Source organism: Papio anubis, chromosome 2 (genome assembly GCF_008728515.1).
Source record: "Papio anubis isolate 15944 chromosome 2, Panubis1.0, whole genome shotgun sequence".
Lineage (NCBI taxonomy): Eukaryota > Metazoa > Chordata > Mammalia > Primates > Cercopithecidae > Papio > Papio anubis.
Genome location: NC_044977.1, coordinates 93,384,974 through 93,408,098, shown reverse-complemented (window position 1 = coordinate 93,408,098; position 23,125 = coordinate 93,384,974). Strand labels below are relative to the sequence as shown.

Genomic DNA, 23,125 nt, shown 5'->3' with positions numbered 1-23,125 from the left:
AGGTGCTAGAGGAAAGTGTTAGCACTTCCACTGATGTTTATTGAGAAAAAAGTGAGACACATTAAAAGTCACTAATGGAGTCATTAATGGAAAAGCAAGTGTCTTGACTTTGGGATCTGGGATCTGGAGTGGGGAGTGGGAGTCACCCTCACCAGGTGTCTCACCTTCAGTGCGGAGCAATCTGCTGCCGTCTCTATGCTGTGGGAGGTCTCTGATGTGATTATTTGAATAAGCCACAATCCTTTACAGAGTAGAGTCTTTACAGTACTCTGTTGAGATGGGGAGTAACTGTGAACATCTTTTGTTCTACTCAGAGAATCTCTGATTATCTCCAGGAAAAAAAAGAGTTGAATTAAAGATGATTTTACATTTTTACATTTTTCTTTTTTTCTTTTCTTTGTTTCTTTTTCTTTTTCTTGAATTACTGGCCTCAAGTAATCCTCCTGCTTCAGCCTGTCAAATAGCTGGAATTATAAGCGTATGCCACCACAACTGGCAATTTTGTATTTTTCTTTTACAAAAGACTAATGTTCCAAATATGCTGACCTTTCTGGGTCAACAAGTGGCTATCAATCATAAGGTATCTAAGAGATTGATTGATTGATTGACTGATTGGACAGGGCCTCACTCTGTCGCCAAAGCTAAAGTTCAGTGACACGATCATGGCTCACTGCAACCTCAACCTTCTTGGCTCAGGTGATCCTTTCACCGTGCCTCCCAAGTAACTGAGACCATAGGCATGTGCCACCACGCCCAGCTAATTTTTTATGTTTTTTTTTTGTAGAGACAGGGTCTCACTCTGTTGCCCAGGCTGGTCTCAAACTTCTGTGCTAAGCAATCCACCCACCTCGGCCTCCCAAAGTGCTGAGATTACAGGTGTGAGCCACCTTGCCTGGCCTAGGAGATATGACTTTACTTGATCTGTTCAAGTAAATTCAATAAAATAAAGGTATTTTATTAATATTTTAATAATCAGTGAAAAAACACTACTTTTGGAGGAGAGCACAAAAATGAGTTTTTTTGATACTGATAGATAAAATTTTAAATATTAAAAATTTGTTGGGTCAGGCGCTGTGACTCACACCTGTAATCCCACCACTTTGGGAGGCTGAGAAGGGCAGATCACGAGGTCAGGAGATTGAGATGATCCTGGCTAATATGGTGAAACCCTGTCCCTACTAAATTAGGGACAAAATTAGCCGGGCATGTTGGCAGGTGCCTGTAGTCCCAGCTACTCAGGAGGCTGAGGCAGGATAATGGCGTGAACCCAGGAGGTGGAGCTTGCAGTGAGCCAAGATCACGCCACTGCACTTCAGCCTGGGCGACAGAGCGAGACTCTGTCACACACACACAAAAAATTTTTTTTGGCCAGGTGCAGTGGCTCACACCTGTAATCCCAGCACTTTGGGAGGCTGAAGTGGGCAGATCACCTGAGGTCGGGAGTCCAAGACCAGCCTGACCAACATGAAGAAACCCTGTCTCTACTAAAAATAAAAATTAGTTGGGCGTGGTGGCGCATGCCTGTAATCACAGCTACTTGGGAGGCTGAGGCAGCAGAATTGCTTGAACCCGGGAGGCAGAGGTTGCAGTGAGCCAAGATCGTGCCATTGCACTCCAGCCTTGGCAACAAGAGTGAAACTCTGTCTCAAAAAGAAAAAAAAATAATTTTAATGCCTTCCTCATCTCATCCTTTGAAACTGTCCACTTTCAGGTGTATTTAGGAGTACATGATATGCCAGCATAGCATGCATATATTTTATCTTAAATATGTAATAAGGAGCTGTATGTTCAAAGAAAGTGTGAGCAGAGAGGACAAAGAAGTGCTTGTTTGTCCCATAAAATCTTCACCACGTCCTCTCCCTGTGGTTCTGGATAGGGGTATGTCTATAGCCACCATCACTGGCCTTCTCCAGCTTCCCAGACCCGTGGAGGGCTTTGCCCTTAGGAATAGCATGTCATAATTGGTCTGTGAGGTATAAGAATGGCCCCAAGAATTAGAACATAAAGTTGCCCTCTGAGAAACAATTGTTTAATTTTTTTTTTTTTTTCTGAGACAGTCTTGGTCTGTCACCCAGACTGGAGTGCAGTGGCGCAATCTTGCCTCACTGCAACCTCTGCCTCCTGGGTTCAAGCAATTTTCATGCCTCAGCCTCCCAAGATGCTGGGATTACAGGTATGCACCACCATACCCTGCTCCTCTGAGAAATAAATGAGTAAAATGCACCTTCTGTGAGTGAGATGATGCATCTGACTTGCAGGGATAAACCAAGTGACATCTGGAGATCATTTATGAAAGCTGGCCTGGAACAGGGTTGTGATTTAGCAAGGGAAAGCCCAGTAACCTGTGGTGTTTCCTGTCTGGAAGAAGACAATAAGACTGAGCCAGGAGTGTGAAGAACAGTGTGGCCTCTGAACCACCTGTCCCAGAGTTGGAATTGTCACTCATTAAAATGCAGGTCCTGGGCCCTGCTCCATCTCTCCTCAGTCAGAACCACTTGCTGAGGGGCTGGGAATCTGCACTTGACCAGCCCTTCCAGATAAGTCATCTGAACACGTAAGCTTGATGGGCCTTGGCCCTCAGTGCAGGTGTGGGCGGTGCACACCACCAGGACAAGGACACTGGGTCAGGGTAACCAGGTGAGCACCCTCCCCACATTGGGGTCCTTTGCTCTTTGAGCCTGGAGCACCCTCTGCCACCTGCCCTAGGAGACAAGACTTTGACAGACCAGCACCGGTGTCACGGATTCAGCATAGGGAATGGCCTTACTGAAACTGAGTCCCTTGGCTCTCTGGCATCCATATTCTTGTTCCCTTACTTGGTTTTCCATAGTCCCTACCAGCAGCCCCACCTCAATCTGACCACCTGGAGCAGTGAGGAAACCACACAGAGACCCACGGACCTTGTAGAAGTCACCAGCTACCCATCTCCCAGTGATACCTCTGCAGGACAAAAGGCCTGTTTCACCATGGACAGTAGCACATATGGGGTGGAAGGCCCAGCACCTAGGTCTGAGATAATGCAACAATGAGGGACCCACAGGCAGAGGCTGGCTGACAGGGGAGGACTCTGAGGCTCTCAGGGGCTGACCAGAGCTAAGTGATCTGACCTATGGGTGAAGGCCACACCCCAGTACCCCACTGGCCCCTCCCATCTCAGTCCTCTAGTGCCAAGGGCTGTTCTGCTTCGACCAGCATGACTCTGAGACCCCAAAGCTCCCTAGCCATCTTTCCATCACATTTACCTTGCTTCTCCCGCAGTGACTTCTGGAAATCCAGGGCCTCCTTGGTCACATCAATCTCCCGCTTGATGGCATTGATGCGCTGCGTGGTCTCGCTGGCCCTTTTCCTCCGTTCGTTCAAGATGGATTTGTTTTCTTTGAAAATTCGGTTGATCTCACTACCTCGCTCGTTCTTAAACTCCTCAAAGGCCACTGGTTTGGAGGGTGGGGTGTCGGGCCTTGAGATGCAAGGGTGAGACCAAAGAGGATAAATGAGGTGGCTGCCTTGGAGCCACCAGGCACTTCATCTTTCTTCCCTGGGGCTTCTGTGGGCAGGAGGCAGAAGTGCTAGGCACCACCTACCCCAGACAGGAGCTAAACTGTGTGTGAATCATTCCCTCTTCTTTGTTTTACTCAGCACATGTACAAGGTCACATGCCCATGGCAGAAAGGGAGGAAAGCAAGGAAAAGTATAAGAAAAAAACAACAATAAGAAAAGAAAAGAACAATGGCGTATGGTGGTGTGTCTCCTTCTGGATTTCTTTCCTTTTTTTTTTTTGAGACAGAGTTTTGCTCTTGTTGCCCAGGCTGGAGGGCAATGGCACAATCTTGGCTCACTGCAACCCCCACCTCCTAGGTTCAAGCGATTCTCCTGCCTCAGCCTCCCGAGTAGCTGGGATTACAGTCATACGCCACCACGCCTGGCTAATTTTTTTAATTTTAGTAGAGACTGGGTTTCTCCATGTTGGTCAGGCTGGTCTCAAACTCCCGACCTCAGGTGATCCACCCGCCTCGGCCTTGGCCTCCCAAAGTTCTGGGATTACAGGCATGAGCCACCACGCCTGGCCCTGGATTTCTTTTATATGTGTGTGTGTGTGTGTGTGTGTGTGTGTGTGTGTATATATATATATATATATATATGGTTTTGTTTTTTTTTTTTTTTGAGACAGTATCTTGCTCTGTTGCCCAGGCTGGAGTTCAGTAGCTCAATCATAGCTCACTGCAGCCTTGAGCTCCTGGGCTCAATCAATTCTCGTGCCTCAGCCTCCTGAGTAGCTCGGACTACAGGCATGTGCTCCCATGCTCAGCTACCTTTTAATTTTGTATAGAGACAGACTCCCACTATGTTGCCCAGGCTCTCCAACTCCTGGGTTTAAGCAATCCTTTCACTTTGGCCAACCGATGTGCTGCAAGCATGAGCCACCATGCCTGGCCTCTTTGATATATTTTTGAATGGCTAAGGCCATGCAGTATGTTTAATTTTACATCTTACTTTTTTCAAAAGAGCATTTCATGTTATTAAAAACCCTTTGAGAACTCTAGTTAATGAGTGTAAGATGAAGTGTTGGGGCAAGGGGAAGTGGATTGATGTGGGCAACTTTGAAATGCATCAAAAAAATAACATAGAGGAATAGAAGGATAGAGGCAGAATGAAACAAGAATAGTAACATGTAAATTGTAGAATTGGGAGGATGCTTGGTGTACAGGTGTTCGCTGTACAATTATTTCAACTTCTCTGAATGTTTAGAAATGTTCATAGGCTGAAATTCTTCATGGACAACCCAATGGCAGAGAACAATTCACTTAGTGCCCTTTCCCTAGTGTTGGCTACTGAAGGTGTTTCAAAAATATATATATATTGCTTTTTAAATAAATGATGAATACATATCTTTTGCATAAATCTTGTTTCACATCTATTTCCTTAGGATAGATCCTTAAAAACTCATCAGGGAGAGAGGCTGAGTGATTCAAGGAAAGGGAAGAGGTTATATTCTTTCATATCTTAAAAATTTTTAATCTTTTGAATGCAGTACTTGTACAAAAGATACATAACTTTATTTAAATAATTGCTATTTGGAGGGTCTAAAATGATTCCATGTTTAATTGTACATCTTGGATGACTCCTGAGGTTGGATCATTTTGCAGGTGCATAGTCATGTTTTCTTCCTTGGGGACTGTGCTCCTAGTCTTTGCCTATTATTCCTTATTTTATTTCTCTTTTATCTGCAGGTACTCTTTACATGTTGAGGATCACATATGGTTTTGTTTGATCTGGTGCAGAAGCTAACATTAGCTGATTACCTAATTGGGCGTAATTCCTCCTTCGGGGAGTCTGAGGGAAGGGGCTCAATGCTGGAAGTTTCCCGGTCCCGCGAAAGCATGTCTTTGACATCCCCATCTTTGGAGGATGGGACCAGCTGGGTCTTGGAGGTGGAAACGTAATCCAAGTCCTTCCCATTCACAGGGCTGCTGGCACCTTCCTTTCTTGCCAAGGAGCTGGAAGAAGGCATGGAAGCCCCAGGGTTCAGTCATGGGCAGTGAGGTATCACAGATGCCAGGATGAGTGACCTTTCTCAGCACTCACTACACTGGGAGCCCCACCTCACTCAGCTCCCACCTTGTTCATATTCCTAGGTAAAAGCGCAAATAGTGTGATGCTAAGCCAGGCAGATGTGGAGGAAGAAGAGGGCATTTTTCTCCCTTTTATCAGAACAAAGAGCTCTCAGTGGTCTTGGCAGGAGACGCTTGGGAAAAATGGGTACAATCTCAGGGACTGAAAGTGTATGGACCTGTGGGATGGGCCACAGGTTCTCAGGAACCACCATGGCTGCTGAGGTCTGAGTCATACAGGCTACCCTGGGAAGGACTGGCAGAGCCCCATACAGGGTGGGTCTGTCTTTGGACCAATGGTAAGCCAGGATGGCTCTGCCCTGCTGTTCTTTTTTTTTTTTTTGAGACAGAGTCTACCTCTGTTGCCCAGGCTGGAGTGCAGTGGCGTGATCTTGGCTCACTGCAAGCTCCACCTCCCAGGTTCACACCATTCTCCTGCCTCAGCCTCCTGAGTAGCTGGGACCACAGGCGCCCGCCACCACGCCCGGCTAATTTTTTTGTATTTTTAGTAGAGATGGGGTTTCACCGTGTTAGCCAGGATGGGCTCGATCTCCTGACCTCGTGATCCGCCCGTCTCGGCCTCCCAAAGCGCCGGGATTACAGGCGTGAGCCACCGCGCCCGGCCTGCCCTGCTGTTCTTACTGGTCCACACCCTGTTCTCCACACCAGCTCCCAGAAAAGTAGCTGTCCTCCCTGCCGAAGCAACAGTGCTTGGTGCCTTTCTCCAAGAAGAGGCAGATCTGAGGACCGAACTGGCAGGAGGATGCCCATGGCTCTTCCCAAAGGTCTGAGGATAGGAAATCTGTTTCTTCCTCTTTCATCCTCCTTGCAACAAGTGTGGCTCAGGGGACTGAGCCTCAACCAATCAACTACTGCACTGGTTATCCGGAAGCAGAACAGAGAGGGTTGGGGTGGGACTGCACTCATGAAGAGGCAGGAGGAGGCCAGGGACACTGGCATCCTCTGCTGCCTGACTCTTGTCCTGCGTGTAACAGTTTTCTACAATCAGCTCTGGCCCGTGGCCTGCGCTCACTCACTTATCCTCACAACAACCTCAACAACAACCTCAATGACTTGGATGCTATTATTATTTTTCCCATTTTGGAGATGCAGAAACAGGCACAGAGTGGTTCTCATGTCTCACATGGGGTGACCCCTTGGGTGTGAGAAGTGCAGAGCAGGGAGGGGAGCCCGGGCGTCAGCTCCAGAGCCTGTGCTCTTACCCACCACTACACAGCACCCCGGGAGAGTGGGCTCACTAAGTGAACCTAAATGCTCTTCCCACCTTGCACATACAAACAGATCTTGCCTGAAAGGTGAACTGGAGTTTTAGGTGACCTGAGTGCCAGTCGGCAGGAAGACCCTAGTGAAGTGAGGGGAGGCAGTACAACATAAAGTACCAGAGGGCATGGGCTCTGGGGAGCTGGTCCAGCTTCTCGCTGCCATTCCACTAGTCATTGGTGGTGTGGCCTTGGGGAGTGACTTCCCCTCTCTAAGCCTCTGTTTCTTCATCAGTATAATGAAGACATTAACTCCCACCTCACCAGGTTGCTGTGAAGATGAGAGGTGATTCTTGTGGGGTTCCAAACCAACCCCAGCCCGGACCCCACAGACTTGCTAGTATTGGCAGCAGTGACGTCCATTGCGCCAACCCAGTAGCTGAGACACTGGGGGAAGGCGGGAACAGTGCACATCCTCCCATTCACCCACCGAGGAGGGCCAGCTGCTGAGGAGGCAGAGCGGCAAGGTCACTCACCTAAGGGGCTCTTTGAATGTCTTCTTGGACTTGGCTTTCTTCCCAGGTTTGGTAGAGAAAGGGGCAACTCCGAGTCCAAAGTTTTGTCCTTCAGGCTCACCCACTAGGTGGCCATCAACATCCACAAGCCCCGCCTACATAGAGAGGCCAGCCAAAGGTCTGTGAGTTAGATTAAGGGCTTGGGCCCCTTGGGGACCCACGTGTATATGGCCCAAGGCTCAGGGTGGACATGTTCACCGTACACACCAAGGTTTGGCAGCTGCTAATGCCAGCCTCAGGCTGTCCCCAGTAGAGCGGTCCCTGATCACTCTGCCAAATGTTCACTTTCCACATGCACCCCCTCACCAGTATGGCACCTCATTCCATACTCCGGGGATTTAAAAGCTTATTTCCAACCTAATTCCAGGAATTTGTCTTTAATATTATTATCCATGTTTCTACCTTATGGAAATTATTTTTAATTCAAAAGTGGTTTACTCTTACACAGGTCACCTATGTTCATTCTGGTGTTACCTTTATCTGTTGCAATCCTAGCTCTGGTTTAATGCATAATACTTGCTGGCTCTGCAAAGGTCTGAGGATGGGAAATCTGAGGTGAGTGCTGTCGGCAAGTGGCAAATATGCTTACCTTCTGGACAGCAGAAATGGCTGCAAAGTCATTCCTGTCAATGAGGGTGTACTTCCTGCGCAAAGTGGACTCCACTTCCTGTTCCTGTTGGCTTGGGAGACAGCACAAGAGAACAGCTTGTACCTGGAGCCATGCTGAATCCACTGGGGTAAGAACCAAGTACTGGGGTTAAAAGTCATATGGGCAAGGTCCCTTGTATGGGGCCACACCTTCATCATGAACCAGACCAGACAAAAGGACAAAGGACTCACTTTCCCCCGCCCCATTGCATATACCCACTGTCCAACCCCCAAACCTGCAGGGGCCACCTTATGCCATGTGTATCTGCTCCAAGATGACACTTGATAAGGACTGTAAGCTTCACTTGGGACCATGTGGGGTTCTGTCTTAGGTTCTGTCTCTAACAGGCCCCTTGGAATCATGTGACCAGCTTTAGTGACACCACCTAGCATAAGCTGCTTAGACTATGGGTATGTTTGTACCCAAGTAAACCACAAATGCTTCCTGAGGTGGGGGTGTGTGGCAATATTCACAAGGTGAATATTCACAACGCCCTGCTCTGGGCACACTCAGAGCTGGCATTTCATAAACACCTCCTGTCCAATTAATGAACTCACTGAATATCTACCAGGGACCCAGGCATGCCCCCAAGTACTCTAATTTGGCTCTTCATCCACAAGCATGAAGAGGATGCTCTTGGAGGCAAGTGCCCAGATCGCAGGAGATGAAAATGGCAGCCTGATGTAGGAGTGAGGCAGCGGTGGGGGTCTCTCACCTTAGAACCACCCGGAACTGGTTGAACACCTCCTTGATCTGTCTAAGGTTGATTATCTGGAGGGAAGAGAGCAAGGCAGAGGTTAGACCAAGGGCACCTAGAGGGACCAGGTTGCGTCTATGTTAGTAGAGAAATCAAGACCCCTTGGCTGACTCCTGGACCATCTGTCTCGAGAAGAGGACATTTGCATACAGCCTCTCAGCAAAGTGGCAGCCAAGCCCTTCTCCAGAGCACAGAAATACCTGATTAATAATTTTAAAACTAAGTGTTTGCTGAGGCTATAAAAACCACCTTTTCTAAGTGGAGACCTCTATAAAACGAAACGATTCTATACCTTGAAAATACCTTCTAAAGTTTTTTATAAATAAAACGTATTTCCTCAGCTTTCTCTTACTTCCAAAAGGCTCTGCCTGCTGCCTTCAGATGGAGCCCATTTATGGGCCTGTCTGCATGGGCACAGACACGCACACATGAGGCCAGAGGAAGGTTACTGGCCTCCCCCCGGGCCTAAAGCCCACAGCATTCCCCTTGACCAAGGGTTAATTTGGGACTGCCCCTCCTATGAAGGCCAGAAGAGTCCATCCCTTAGTTGCCCCAGGCCTGCTTCTTGGAGCTGCCCATAGTAACAGCCAGGGGGGTCTGCCCATGTCTCCAAGAAGAGGGGTTCGATGGACTGCACTGTGAAAACAGGATGCAGCCTCTTCCCCCTGAGGACCCTTCCTTGTGGGGCAGTTTCCCCCTCCTTGGCCCACTCCAACATGGGCCCTGGGGTCTACCTTGTAGACAACCAGCATGACCACCATCCTTTATCAGCTTCATTCTGCGGACACAGTCAAGCCACCCAGGTGCAGCAGTTCAGTTCATCACCACTCCGTTTCCCTCCCCACTAGGCAGGTAAGGCCACTGAAGTACACGCGGTTGAGTATTTTGCCAAGGTCACTCAGCAAAGAAGCAGCTGAGCTAGGATTCAATCCCAGAAAGCCTGGCTCTAGGGCCTGTGCTTGTGCCCCTGAGATGAGCTGAAGGGTCCCTGACATCAAGAGTCCGGCACCACCCTCCACCCACTGCACCCATTCATGTGAGGTTCTGAGGCTAGCAGAGCATGCGTTGGGGTGTACCCAAGATAGGGAGGTCCAGGCTGGCTCAGCACAGTGGTCACAGAGGGGTTCCTTACATCGATCTCGTCCAGCGTCCCCTCCAGGTACCTCCGCACCTGGGAGTTGATCTCAGCAATCTGGATTTCATCCATGGCTTCATAGGTCACAAAGGTGCGGTTGGTCTTGAAGGAGGATGAAGAACATGTGGATAAGCAACAAGAACCCGAGCCCATGCGGGAGTGGCAGGGGCCATTCTGAGAGGCAAAGTAGGGAGGCTGGGCACAGGCCCTGGCTGACCAAGCTGGCTCATTCCCTTCATCATCGGGTCCTGCCAGAGGGCCTAACACACAGGCCAGGTGCTTGAGTCAGAGATGGGTAATGGGGTCGGGGAGGAAAGGAAAGTCCCTCAGACATGGGGCCTGCTACTCCAGACAGAGGCTCTGCTGCCTGAGTCCCAGCAGACTCTGCAGCATAAGAACTGCGAGGACGGGAGGCATGCGCCGCCTCTGGCTTGAGGCCCCTCAGGACCACTGGAGAACTCTGCCCCCACCCCCTGTCCTCATGGCCCCTTGCTGCTGCCCCTTTCCTGCCACTCAGCCTGCCCCCTGACCCCGCCTACTACCGGCCTTGACCCATTATGCTGTCTGCCCCTAGCCCCAGTCGCCCCTTATCCCAGCACCTCTGCCCTCCTTCCTTGCCTCTAGCCTCTTACCAGGCTGTCATGGATGGCCAGTTCCTGCTTGAGCAGTGCTAGTTCCTTCTCCAGGTTCTTGACCATTCTCTGCCGGGAAACATGGTAGGGTGGGGGCCAACAGGAAGGGTCATCAGAGAAGCTACCCTGTCTCTTCCACAGCCAGAGCACAATTCTTCATTCTGTGCCCAGACATCCCGGCCATTCCTGGATCCACAGGGTATGCTTTCAGCTTCTGTCGATTACCTCCCCACTGGTGACTCTTCCCCAACTGGGGTGAGTTTAGGGTCTGGGAGGACCTGAATAGTACCCTGGCCTTTGCTACTGCCTCAAAAGAGACAGCACAAGCTACAGGGCCACCTCAAACCCCAACTCCCAGGGGCCCCAAGCTTCTTCCAGTCTACCAGGATAATGGCCCTTTCGGTGCAGCCTGTAGACTCCAGAATGCCTTCTCTTTTTTTGAGACAGAGTTTTGCTCTTGTTGCCCAGGCTGGAGTGCAATGGTGTGGTCTCAGCTCACTGCAACCTCCGCCCCCTGGGTTCAAGTGATTCTCTTGGCTCAGCCTACTGTGTAGCTGGGATTACGGTTGCCCACCACCACACCCAGCTAATTTTTATAATTTTAGTAGAGACATGGTTTCACCATGTTGGCCAGGTTGGTCTCAAACTCCGGACCTCAGGTGATCCACCCACCTCAGCCTCCCACAGTGCTGGGATTACAGGCATGAGCCACCATACCCAGCACCAGAATGCTTTCTTTTTAGAGACAGGCTCTTGCTCTGTCCTCCAGGCTGGAGTGCAGTGTCACCATCATGGGTCACTGCAGCCTCAACCTCCTGGGCTCAAGCAATCCTCTCACCTCAGTCTCCTGAGTAGGTCATGCTACAGGTACACACTGCCATACCCAGCTAATTTTTGTAGAGACAGGGGTCCCACTATGTTGCCCATGCTGGTTTCAAACTCGTGGGCTCAGGCAATCCTCTCGCCTCGGACTCCCAAAGGCTGGGATTACAGGTGTGAGCCATCGTGCCTGGCCTCCAGGATGCTTTCTATGCATGGTTATAACCCTCATCCTTTTACCCTCATCCTCACCAACCACTGCATGAACATATCACCACTCCCCAATGATAATCATGTATGTCACCTCTTATTTTTTATTTTTTTTTGAGATGGGGTCTTGCTCTGTTGCCCAGGCTGGAATACAGTGGCGTGATCTCGGCTCACTGCAACCTCTGCCTCCCAGGTTCATGTGATTCTCCTGCCTCAGCCTCCCGAGTAGCTGGGATTATAGGCATGCACCATCACGCCTAGCTAATTTTTGTATTTTTAGTAGAGACGGGGTTTTGCCATGTTGGCCAGGCTAGTCTCGAACTCTTGATGTCAGGTGATCTGCCCTCCTCAGCCTCCCAAAGTGCAGGGATTACAAGTGTGAGTCACTGTGACTGGCCTCACCTCTAATTTTTTGCTGCTTACAAACAATGCTGCAAGAACATTTTTGTACTCATATTTATGTCCTTAGATTTCTGCAGAAAAACACAGTGATCTATGAGGCTTTTGAGATCTGCCCCCATTACCTCTTTTCTGCTTCTCTTCCCTGGTGCACTCCAACCACTTCCACAAATTGGTATGCTTCTGCCTCTGCATTGCCTGTCCACTGCCCTGGAATTTTCTTCTCCTAGGTATTTCCAAGACTCATTCACTTACCTTCTGAAAATCTTTTTACAAAAGCTTCTAAATTAGGTACACCACAATTACTCTTTAAAATTGTAATTCCAGCCAGGTGCGGTGGCTCAGCCCTGTAATCCCAGTACTTAGGGAGGCCGAGGCAGGTGGATCATCTGAGGTCAGGAGTTCAAGACCATCCTTATGAAATCTCGTCTCTACAAAAATTACAAAAATTGGCTGAGCATGGTGGCGTGTGCCTGTAATCCCAACTACTAGAGAGGCTAAGGCAGGAGAATTGCTTGAACCCGGGAGGTTGAGGTTGCAGGGAGGTGGAGGTTGCAGTGAGCTGAGACTATGCCATTGCACTCCAGTCTGAGCAATAGAGCGAGTCTCTGTCTCAAAATAAATAAATAAATAAATAATTGTAATTCCTTCTCCACCCCTGCAACATGCTTTAAAAATCTCTAATTTTTGGTCAGGCGTGGTGGCTCAAGCCTGTAATCCCAGCACTTTGGGAGGCCGAGACGGGCGGATCACGAGGTCAGGAGATCGAGACCATCCTGGCTAACACGGTGAAACCCCGTCTCTACTAAAAAAATACAAAAAACTAGCCGGGCAAGGTGGCGGGTGCCTGTAGTCCCAGCTACTCAGGAGGCTGAGGCAGGAGAATGGCGTGACCCCGGGAGGCAGAGCTTGCAGTGAGCTGAGATCCGGCCACTGCACTCCAGCCTGGGCGACAGAGCGAGACTCCATCTCAAAAAAAAAAAAATCTCTAATTTTTTTTTCATAGCACGTTTTGCCTTTTAACATACTCTAGATTAGTGTTGTCCAATAGAACTTTCTGCAATGATTGAAATGTTCCATATTTGTGCTGCCCAGTATGGTAATGATGAGACACATACAGCTACTGAACACTTGAAATGTGGCTAGGGTGCCTGAAGAAGTAATTCTAATTTTAATTAATTTAAACAGCCACATTTGAGTAGCAGTTACTGTATTAAATAGCGAAGCTTTAGAACCTACCTATTTATTGTGATTATTATTACGCATCTCCCCTACTCCCATCAGACTGCAGGCTCAGAGATTTGTGTTTCTGTTCATGCAGTCAGGTATCCCAAGTGCTTTAAAAAGCACCTGGCACATAGTAAGCACTCCATAGATGTTAGGTAAGAAAATAAATGATACATTTCAAGGAGAAGAATCGCTAAGTCATTTTATATTTGATATTTACCAGCTGAGTGTCTTCCCTAAAAGAGGCACAAGGAACTGCAAGCTGAGAACCCTTGCTGTGAACAGTAGAACTTCCTTTAGTTGTCATAAAAGGGCCACTGGAGGGAGCTCCTGACACCTGGATCCCGGGACTGGTAACCAAAATTGTGACCAGTCCACCACCCCACCAAAGGCCTGCTGTACTCTAGCCCTCATCCAACCAGGTCACCTGGGCACTGAGGCCCATCTGCCCTCATATAGCAAGGGTCAACAGAACCCCTGGCATCCTGATGGCTCTGTGGCGATTCAGGTACAAAGCCTGGGACCCAAGGCACGTGACCAGTGTCCAGATGCTGGATCTGCCCCTCTGGGAAGCCCCACGAAGGTCTCCTTCAGGTGTGGACTTCCTGTGGGATCAATGGGAGAGATCTGGTGGCCAGTCTCACCTGTCCACATGCCCTCTTTCTCCCAGCTCTAGAAAATATATAATGGCCCAGCTATAGAAAGTTTGACTGAGCCATCAGGGGCCTCCAGCTCGATGACTCTGTTCAGCGAGGCACAGCAGAGCCAAACTTACATGTCTGGGCCAATCAGAAGGCGATATAGGAGGCCGGGTGCAGTGGCACATGCCTGTAATCCCAGCACTTTAGGAGGCCAAGGTGGGCAGATCACTTGAGGTCAGGAGTTCAAGACCAGCCCGGCCAACATGGCGAAACCCCGTCTCTACTAAAAATAAAAAATAAAAAATAGCTGGGCGCGGTGGCACATGACTGTAACCCCAGCTACTCAGAAGGCTGAGGCAGGAGAATTGCTTGAACCTGGGGCATAGGGGTTGCAGTGAGCTGAGATCATGCCACTGCACTCCAGCCTGGGCAACAGAGTGAGACCCTGTCTCAGAAACAACAACAACAACAAACAGGGCTTTTTTTAGATAGAAAAAAAAAATGCCTTGGAAACAGCACAGACTCATGTAAGTTTCCTAACAGGCATTTTCATTATAAATGTAATGAGGATAATTCAGAGAATTCTGCTGAAGCTGCACATCAGGCTGTGGGGCAGCTCTTGGGTCAGGCTGCTTTCCAATTTTCATCCCACTGCAGCTTGCCGGTGTATCTTCTCTTGGCAGAGTGGGGTATACTAAGTTTCTCTCTGCTGGCTGTTTATGCCTGAGCCTCACAGCCCTTTACATCCCTTCACAGAATCACTGACTGGCAGAGTGGAAGGGTCACTGGAGGTTATCAGGCCAACTTCCTTGTTCATAGAAGACGACCTTGAGGTTGAGAGGGTCTGAGCAACTCGCCACAGAGAGCTTGCGGCAGAGGTGGATTAGGAACCCAGTCTTCTGCCTTATAGCCAGCCCCATCAGCCAAAGAAATTCTGAAGACGCGATTCCACCCTCTTGAAAACAGGCGTCAATACAGAAGACAGTGCTGAAAATGACCTGAGAATACTGGCTACGGTCTAGGAAAGGCAGTAACCAAAATAATGTTTCCACATCTCTGTCAAGAACTCATGTTTGTAAAGAAGAATGCTTATCAGAAAGATTATACCCACATTCACACTGGATGGCACAGAGACTCACTCGGTTGTCCAGGGTCAACAGTGCAGATCTTGGAACAGAAATGACATGAAAAAGCATGATTCTCCAACTTCACCAGACACAGTGGCTCACACCTGTAATCCCAGCACTTTGGGAGGTTAAGAGGATCCCCTGAGCCCAGGAGCTCAAGACCATCCTGGGCAACATAGGGAGACCCCATCACTACAGAAAAAAAAAAAAAATTAGGCGTGGTGGTGCAGGCCTGCGGTCCCAGCTACTTGGGAGGCTGAGGTGGGAGAATTGCTTGAGCCCAGGCAGTTGAGGCTGCAGTGAGCCATGACAGTGCCACTGCACTCCAGCTTGGGTGACAAAGCAAGACCCTATCTAAAAAAAGATAATAAAAAATAAAAAATAGGGGCATGAAAAACCTTCAAGAAAGGTACAACACTTACCCAGCCAGGTTCACAGGTAGCAATGTTGATAATCCTAAGCTAAGGGAACGCCAAATAAGGAAAGATAAGAAGGCCGAGCATGTTGGCTCATGCTTGCAATCCCAGCACTTTGGGAGGCTGAGGCCAGAGGATCATGAGGTCAGGGGTTCAACACCAGCCTAACCAACACAATGAAACCCTGTCTCTACTAAAAATACATAAATTAGCTGGGGGTGGTGGCAGGTGCCTGTAATCCCAGCTATTTAGGAGGCTGAGGCAGGAGAATTGCTTGAACCTGGGAGGTGGAGGTTGCAGTGAGCCGAGATTGTGCCACTGCACTCCAGCCTGGGAGACAGAGCTAGACTCTATCTAAAACAAAACAAAAACAAAAAGCTAAGAAAATCTTCAAGAATACCGAAAAGCAGAAAAGCATACAAAATAATGCCATAAAACCTGGGCAAACTGCCCCAAAATGTGACTTCAATGGCATGCTGTCATATTGGCTTCAAGGGTGGTTTTTTTGTTTGTTTGTTTGTTTAGACAGATTCTCCCTCTATTGCCCAGGCTGGAAATGCAGTGGCATGATCTCCATTCATTGCAACCACTGCCTCCCAGGCACAAGCGATTGTTGTGCCTCAGCCTCCCAAGTAGCTAGGAGTACAGGCATGCACCACTACACCCAGCTAATTTTTATATATTTTAGTAGAGATGAGGTTTCTCCATGTTGTCCAGGTTGGTCTTGCACTCCTGGCCTCAAGTGATCCGCCTGCCTCAGCCTCCCAAAGTGCTGGGATTACAGGCACGAGCCACGCTTTTTTAAGAAGTAAAACATTTCAGATAAATGTGAAGCTTCTGTATACCATGCTCCAAATCCACTCCCCTCCCATCCCAAAAGGAACCTCTGGCCTCGGTCTGTTTTTTTCACTCCCATGCATTTTTTCTTTTACTGCACACACATATATCCATTAATGATATCAGCATCTCTCTGCATGTTTTTATATGTGGTGTAAATAATAGAGACTATCATTTGGGCCACTTCAGGCATCTAGGTTTTTTCTCACTTGAGATTTATCCATTCAGGTAGCTCTAGCTCTGGCTCCCTCACCCCACAACTCATTTAGCTACTCCCCTGTTGAAGGATATTGATTATGTTTCTAATTTTTTTGCTATTACAGTTAAGTACTATAAAGAGTCACTATTTAATCATTATTACAATAAGTCTATAAAGAGACTTGTAGACTCTATAGAAGAATGGTGCTCACAGTGCTTGTTTTAATAGTGACTTCTATAGTCTCTCACACATGTGAGAATGTCTCTAGACTATATATACCTAGAAGCAATACTGCTGCTCTGCAGAAGGGAGAGGAGTGCTAGTCAACATTTATTGAATATTTACCCCATGACAGCACTATGCTAAGAGGTTTCTACACATTATCTCATTCTTCACAAGATCTCTTTGAGCATGGATTGTGTTACGTACCCAACTTACAAATGAAGAAACTGAGCCTTAGAAAGTGCAGCTATTTTGGCCAGGTGTGGTGGCTCACTCCTGTAATCCCGGCACTCTGGGAGGCCGAGGTAGGCAGATCATCTGAGGTCAGGAGTTTGAGACCAGCCTGGCCAACATGGTGAAACCCTGTCTCTACTAAAAATACAAAAATTAGCTCAGTGTGGTGGTATGCGCCTGTAGTCCCAGCTACTCGGGAGGCTGAGGCAAGAGAATGGCTTGAACCTGGGAGGTAGAGGTTGCAGTGAACCGAGATCGCACCACTGCACTCCAGCCTGGGCGAGACTCGGTCTCAAAAAACAAAAATTAGCTGGGCATGGTAGCATGTGCCTGTAATCCCAGATACTTGGGAGGCTGAGGCAGGGGAATGGCTTGAACCTGGGAGGTAGAGGTTGCAGTGAGCCGAGATTGTGCCACTGCACTCCAGCCTGGGTGACATAGGGAGACTGTCTCAAAAAAAAAAAAAAAAAAAAAAAAAGTGTAGGTATTTTGCTGAGGCTATATACAGCTAGTGGAGGAAAGAGCAGGGTGCTAAACCCAGGAGAGCCCAATCCAGTCGCCATGGCCTTAACTAGGATGCCAGTGGTTCTCAGAGTGTGGCCCCAAGAGAGGAGGCATTGGTGTCATAAAAGTGCCTAAAGAACTTACTAGAAATGGGATAGAAGCTGACCTTAAGACGAAAATTTTTTAAAAAGGAAAGAAAAAAAAGGGAATCTTCAGGCCCCACCCTAGACCCACAGAATCAGAAACTCTGGGAATGGATCTAGTGACCTGTGGTTCAGCATCAATCAGGTGACTCTGATGCCTTGTCACATTTGAGAACCGCTGCTCTAAGCTCCACTCCCTCCCCAATCTCCAAACCATGGGCTAGTTCTACAGAGCCACAGGGACTGTCATTTTCCTTCAGGATTTAGAATCTGAAACGTTTAACTGGTTTGTTGAGCTTAGGGGTTACAAATGCTCCTTTCTCCATGAGCTATGATTCCATAAGCATCTTAGAGGAAAGCCAGATTAACAATAAATGTGTTTTTACTACACCAGATGTTGCCAGAATGCTCCCCAAAGTGGTTGTATCAATTACACTTTGACCAGAAGTGGACAAGAGTTTCCATTTCTCCACATTCTCATCATCATTTTGTGTTGCCAAACACATTCTATTTTTTGCTAATTTGAGGGTAGAATTCCACTGAGGTTTTAATTTGTATTTCCCTTGTTAATGGTGATGCTGAGCACTCCCTCTGATTGGCCAGCTCTGTTTTCTGGGAGGAAAGAGATTCTGTAGTGACACAGCCAGGTGATTCTGAAAGATGGTCCACACCACTTTAGCCCTTAGCTCTAAGGAAACCTCATGTAGAAGCCTAGAGCACCCAGAGTTCCTGAAGCCTCACATGTGAATTGTTGGTGGCCTGACCTAGCCCTTTCACCCCATGACAACCCCTAAGGGTCTCCAGGGACTCTGAAGACTCTAGCCAGTCCAGGAGTGGAAAGGGGCTGACCCGGGGCTGCATGGCGATCTTTGGTTGAGGCAAGAAGGGAAGCCTCGCCTGTGTGACCCAAGTAGCAAACCCACACACTTTCCCCACAGTGGGACACCTGCCCACAACCCCTGATGTACCTCAGCATCATACTTTTCATTGATGGCAGGCTCAGTGGTGACTAGCTTCATCCTGCTGGCAAATCTCAGCGAAGACAGCTGAAAAACAGAGCAGGTAGACGTCAGATGGCTCGCTACTAAAGTGAGACCCCAAGAGACCGGCCTTCTCAGAGACCTTGCCAGCCCTTTCCTGGCTCCATAGGCTCCCTTGTCAACCTGTGTTTGTTCCCTTCCCCCAGAGGACATTGGCCAAAAGGGTTCTTGGGTATGAGGTCCCCATGAGAAGAGCAGGAAGGTGACAGAGGGCACATCCAGCAGCCTGGTCCTTGTCAGGCAAACTATGAGGATGCACACTGGTCTATTTCTTACACAAACCTGACTCTCTTCTACCTGTAGGCCTCTGCTCAGGTGACCCCTGCCTGGAGTACCCTTTTCTGTCCTCCTATGCTGTCTGCCTTCCTACGTTGCACTCTCTCTCCAAGACTCAGCTGAAAACCAGCTTCCTTCCTGAGCCCTCCTGGTTTTCCTTCACACGAAACGTCTCTGCCCCTTCCACAAACCACAGTGTTTCCCCTCCTTCACGCAATTTTCAGGGTCTAGATCAGCCATGTCCAACAGAGATACAAATGCAAACTACAAATGTAAGCCATACATGTAATTTTATATTTTCTAGTACCATATAAGAAAAGTTAAAAAGAAGCAGGTGCAAATAATTTTAATATGTTTTATTTAAATTTTAACCCAAGATATCAAAAATATTATGATTTGTTTGTGGGGTTTTGTTTGTTTTGTTTTGTTCTTTTGAGACAGGGTGTTGCTCTGTCATCCAGGTTGGAGTGCAGTGGCACAATGTTAGCTCACTGCAGCCTCAACCTTCTGGGTTCAGGCAATCCTCCCACCTCAGCCTCCTGAGTAGCTGGGGCTACAGGTGTGAGCCACTGTACCTGGTCCCAAAATGTTATAATTTCAACATGTAATCAACATTTTAAAATTATTGAAATATTTTACCATCTGATATGGTTTGGATCTGTGTCCCCAGCCAAATCTCATGTTGAAATACAATCCCCAATGCTGGAGGTGGAGCCTGGTGGGAGGTGATTGGATCATGGGGGCAGACTTCCCCTTTGGTGGTGTTCTCATGGTAGTGAGTGAGTTCTTATGAGATCTGGTCATTTCAACGTGTGGCACCTCCCTGCCCCTCACTTTCTTCCTCCTGCTCCTGTCATGCAAGACATCTTCTCCTGCTTTGCCTTCCGCCATGAGTAAAAGCTCCCCGAGGCCACCCCCAAAGCAGATGCTGCCATGCTTCCTGTACAGCCTGTGGAACCATGAGCCAATTAAACCTCTTTTCTTTATAAAGTACCCAGTCTCAGGTGTGAGAACGGATTGATACACTTCTTTTTTTGTTGCTGGGTCTTTGAAATCTGGTGTGCATTTTACACTTGCATAACATGTCAGTCGGGACTAGCCACATCTGAGTGCTCCATAGCTACATGTGGCCAGTGGCTGCCGTAGTAGCCAGTGCAGGTCTAGCCCCTGAGCAGCATCTGCTCAAACTTTACCCTGTGAAGACTCCCCTGAGCCATTCCCCAGAGGGCAGATGCTCAGGCCCCCTGATGAATGACTCAGCAGTCTGGGTGGGAATGGGTAGTTCTGCTGCATTTGGAGGCAGGGGCCTCCAGCCACACACGCTGAGAAATGCTGCTCTGGGGCATGACCAATCTGTTAATGAAGCCTGGACTCTGCCCACCAGCCTCAGCCAAGTGTCCTCCCCACCATCCACAGGGAGTCTCCACAGGTTTGAGCTGAAAGGCTTCACTGCCGGCACAGGGATAGGCCCCTACCAGCCTTGTCCTCTGTATACACTTCCCTCAGGGACCTCTCTGCTGCCCAGCCACGAGGCCATGTCAGGACAGGAGGGGTACTGGGCTCTCTCAGCCTCCCTTCCGCAAGGCTTATGGCTATCATGTCTAACCCTGCATCCAACATTTGGGGCCTGGACTTCCCAGAGTGGCCTCAGCTTGCTCAGCCCTTCATTCTGTGAGAGAAGGGGCAGATAATGAGTAGGTAAGCTCATGCCAAGTTATGATAGGGCCAACCCTCCCACGGCGCTTGCTGTGGCCGAGCTCTGTTCTAAGTGTAGAGGCATGGTTGCTCATTTAATCTTCACAACTTCCTATAAAATAGATGCATCATCAACCCAGTTTTATAGATGAGGACACTGAAACACAGGGAGGTCAAGTCACCCACTCACGGCCACAGAGCTGGTCTGTGGCCACACAGGAATTCAACTCAGGCACTCCAGCTCCCAAGTCTGTGCTCTTCACGGCTGGGAGCAGGACCGATAGGAAACCCATCCTAAAGACTGGGTGGGGCCTAGGAGGGGTCAGAAGAGTAGTTTGCCAGGTGATGGGGAAGGCATAAGGGCATCCTGATGGAGGAACAGTAGGCCCCAAGTGTGAGGGAGGCGAGAGCCAGGTCAACATCTCAGGTGGACTGAGACAATGACAGGGCGCTCTGGGAGGAGACTCAGTGGTACTGGCAGTGGAACTGAGAAAGGCCTTGAGGAATCATAGGCCTGGGGAATCAGTTTCTCAGGTAAGGCCAGCAAGTGGTAGGTGTGTGGTAAATGTCGAACCTGAAAGGAGGGAGGCATTAGAATGCTCATTAACCTTTGCTATTCAGTAATGAGGCTAAAAATTCAACTCAGCAGAGGTCTAAAATGTGTGTGTGTGCTGACTGGCCTCTATGTCTTTGGCCCATTGCTTGTGAATAGAGATATTTGCAAAATAGGTAAAATGAGACCACTAGGAAAGATAAATATCTGCATAGAAGCATGCTCCAAAATGGACTCTCGGGCCCAAGACACTAAGAGTGAATGATGCCTGCAGGGTCCCAGCAGAGTCTCTCTGGAGGGGTAGCCAGCCAAGGATAATTATGGCTGGAGGCCTTTGGGGCAGCTATGGGAGCAGGTCCAGATCCCATGCCTCACTGCTCGGATGTTAGCTCAGGGATGGAGGGCTCTTCCCTGGCAGTGACAAACAGCCAGGGGCCTCAGGAGGCAGGTCCAGAGATTCTAGCCTCAGGCCATGCTGGGCTATCTCGTATTTCAATGAATGATCCTGAAATGAGGAAGTAGGCTAGGAGTGGCTGACCCCTAAGTGGCCCAGAGGAAAGACTGAAAGGGCTCTTCCTTGGGCATCTACTCTGGTGGCTCAGAGCTCAGCCACTGACCTGCTGCGTGACCACCGACAGATCTCACAACTTCTCTCTAAGGTGAAGGGAGAGCTGCCTCGCTAAGGTGTATAATGCGCTCTGTACAGAGCTGGTTCACAGCAAGCCCTCAGGAAGACGTCTCTGTCATTACAGGTGGTGTTGCTTCTGTGCAGGGCCAAGTCAGACTCTCCTGCTCCAAGTATAGCAGCAAGTATGGCCATGTCCCATCCCTGTGGTTACTCACGCACACATGTACAGTGTCACTGCGTAAAGCAACACAATCCATGATGAGAATAGTTTTCAAGTTTTAACACATTTGGAAAAGACAATCATTAGCTTTCATACGCCCAATATACCTTTCTCCCAAACCCCTGAGACTCCTCCAACAGCTCCTCTGGGCTCTGGGTTCGGTCCTGGGCAGAGAACCCAAGTGGTATATGGGCACAAGCCCCCGGAGACGGCGGGTACTAGGAGAGTTGTTTCCTGAGCTGTAACCATCACAGGAGGTGGGGATAAAGGGAGACAGGGAGCTTCTACTGTCTTGGAGGGCATCTTTCTTAACAAGGCAGTCAGGAAGCCTATTTCTTATGGCTCTTCTTAGGGTTCAACCATGTATTTTTTTTGTTTTGTTTTGTTTTCCTTTTGAGATGGAGTCTTGCTCTGTCACCCAGGTTGGAGTTCAGTAGCCCAATCTCTGCTCACTACAACCTCTGCCTCCAGGGTTCAAGCAATTCTCCTGTCTCAGCCTCCCAAGTAACTGGGATTACAGGCGCCCACCACCATGCCCTGCTAATTTTTGTATTTTTAGTAGAGACAGGGTTTCACCATGTTAGCCAGGCTGGTCTCAAACTCCTTACCTCAAGGAGTGATCTGCCCACCTCAGCCTCCCAAAGTGCTGGGATTACAGGCATGAGCCATCATGCCTGGCCTCAACCATGCTTTTTATGCCATGAGACCAAGAAGTTCCAGAAGCCTTCCTCTGGGGATGCTGCCTGCACGTCAGCTGGAGCTCTCCTCCCCTACCTCCCAAGTCCCAGGGTGCTGGATGTACGACAGGAGCATTCTCCTTGGAAGCTGGGACAGTCCCTAATGCACACAGCTGGGAGACCCTGCAGGCATGTCTTGCCTTGAAGCATCTTTGGAAATAACCTGTTTCACCTAAGTAGATTATCCAGTTGACTGAAGTTTGCCTTAAACATCCACACTTGAAAAATAAAATGTCTAATGATAGCTTTTCTAACCTGTCTCTTGTGGATTTTTTGTTTTTTTTTTTTGAGACATCTCGCTCTGTCACCAAGGCTGGAGTACAGTGGCACAATCTCGGCTCACTACAACCTCTGCCTCCCAGGTTCAAGCAATTCTCCTGCCTCAGCCTCCCGAGTAGCTAGGACCACAGGTGTGCATCAC

The 23,125-nt window shown here is 48.8% G+C and overlaps 1 protein-coding gene across 10 annotated transcripts in view; it reads right to left on the bottom strand.

Annotated features, from left to right (window-relative positions):
• KIF9 (kinesin family member 9) overlaps window positions 1-23,125 on the bottom strand; it is a 53,093-nt gene that overhangs the window by 9,900 nt on the left and 20,068 nt on the right. For 6 of the 10 annotated variants that reach the window (XR_643766.4, XM_003894506.3, XM_021934462.2 and 3 more), the window contains 8 exons: window positions 18,524-18,601; window positions 10,578-10,646; window positions 9,943-10,047; window positions 8,769-8,824; window positions 7,994-8,084; window positions 7,366-7,499; window positions 5,301-5,495; window positions 3,243-3,457 (listed from right to left, as the gene is read on the bottom strand). Coding sequence is in view for 8 of the 10 variants with exons in the window: in XM_003894506.3 (XP_003894555.2) it covers window positions 3,243-3,457; window positions 5,301-5,495; window positions 7,366-7,499; window positions 7,994-8,084; window positions 8,769-8,824; window positions 9,943-10,047; window positions 10,578-10,646; window positions 18,524-18,601 (943 nt within the window). In the remaining 2 variants the exon portion in view is untranslated. The remainder of the gene's footprint in view (window positions 1-3,242; window positions 3,458-5,300; window positions 5,496-7,365; window positions 7,500-7,993; window positions 8,085-8,768; window positions 8,825-9,942; window positions 10,048-10,577; window positions 10,647-18,523; window positions 18,602-23,125) is intronic. The other 4 variants (XR_643767.4, XM_003894507.3, XM_009200919.4 and 1 more) reach the window with 2 other exon arrangements.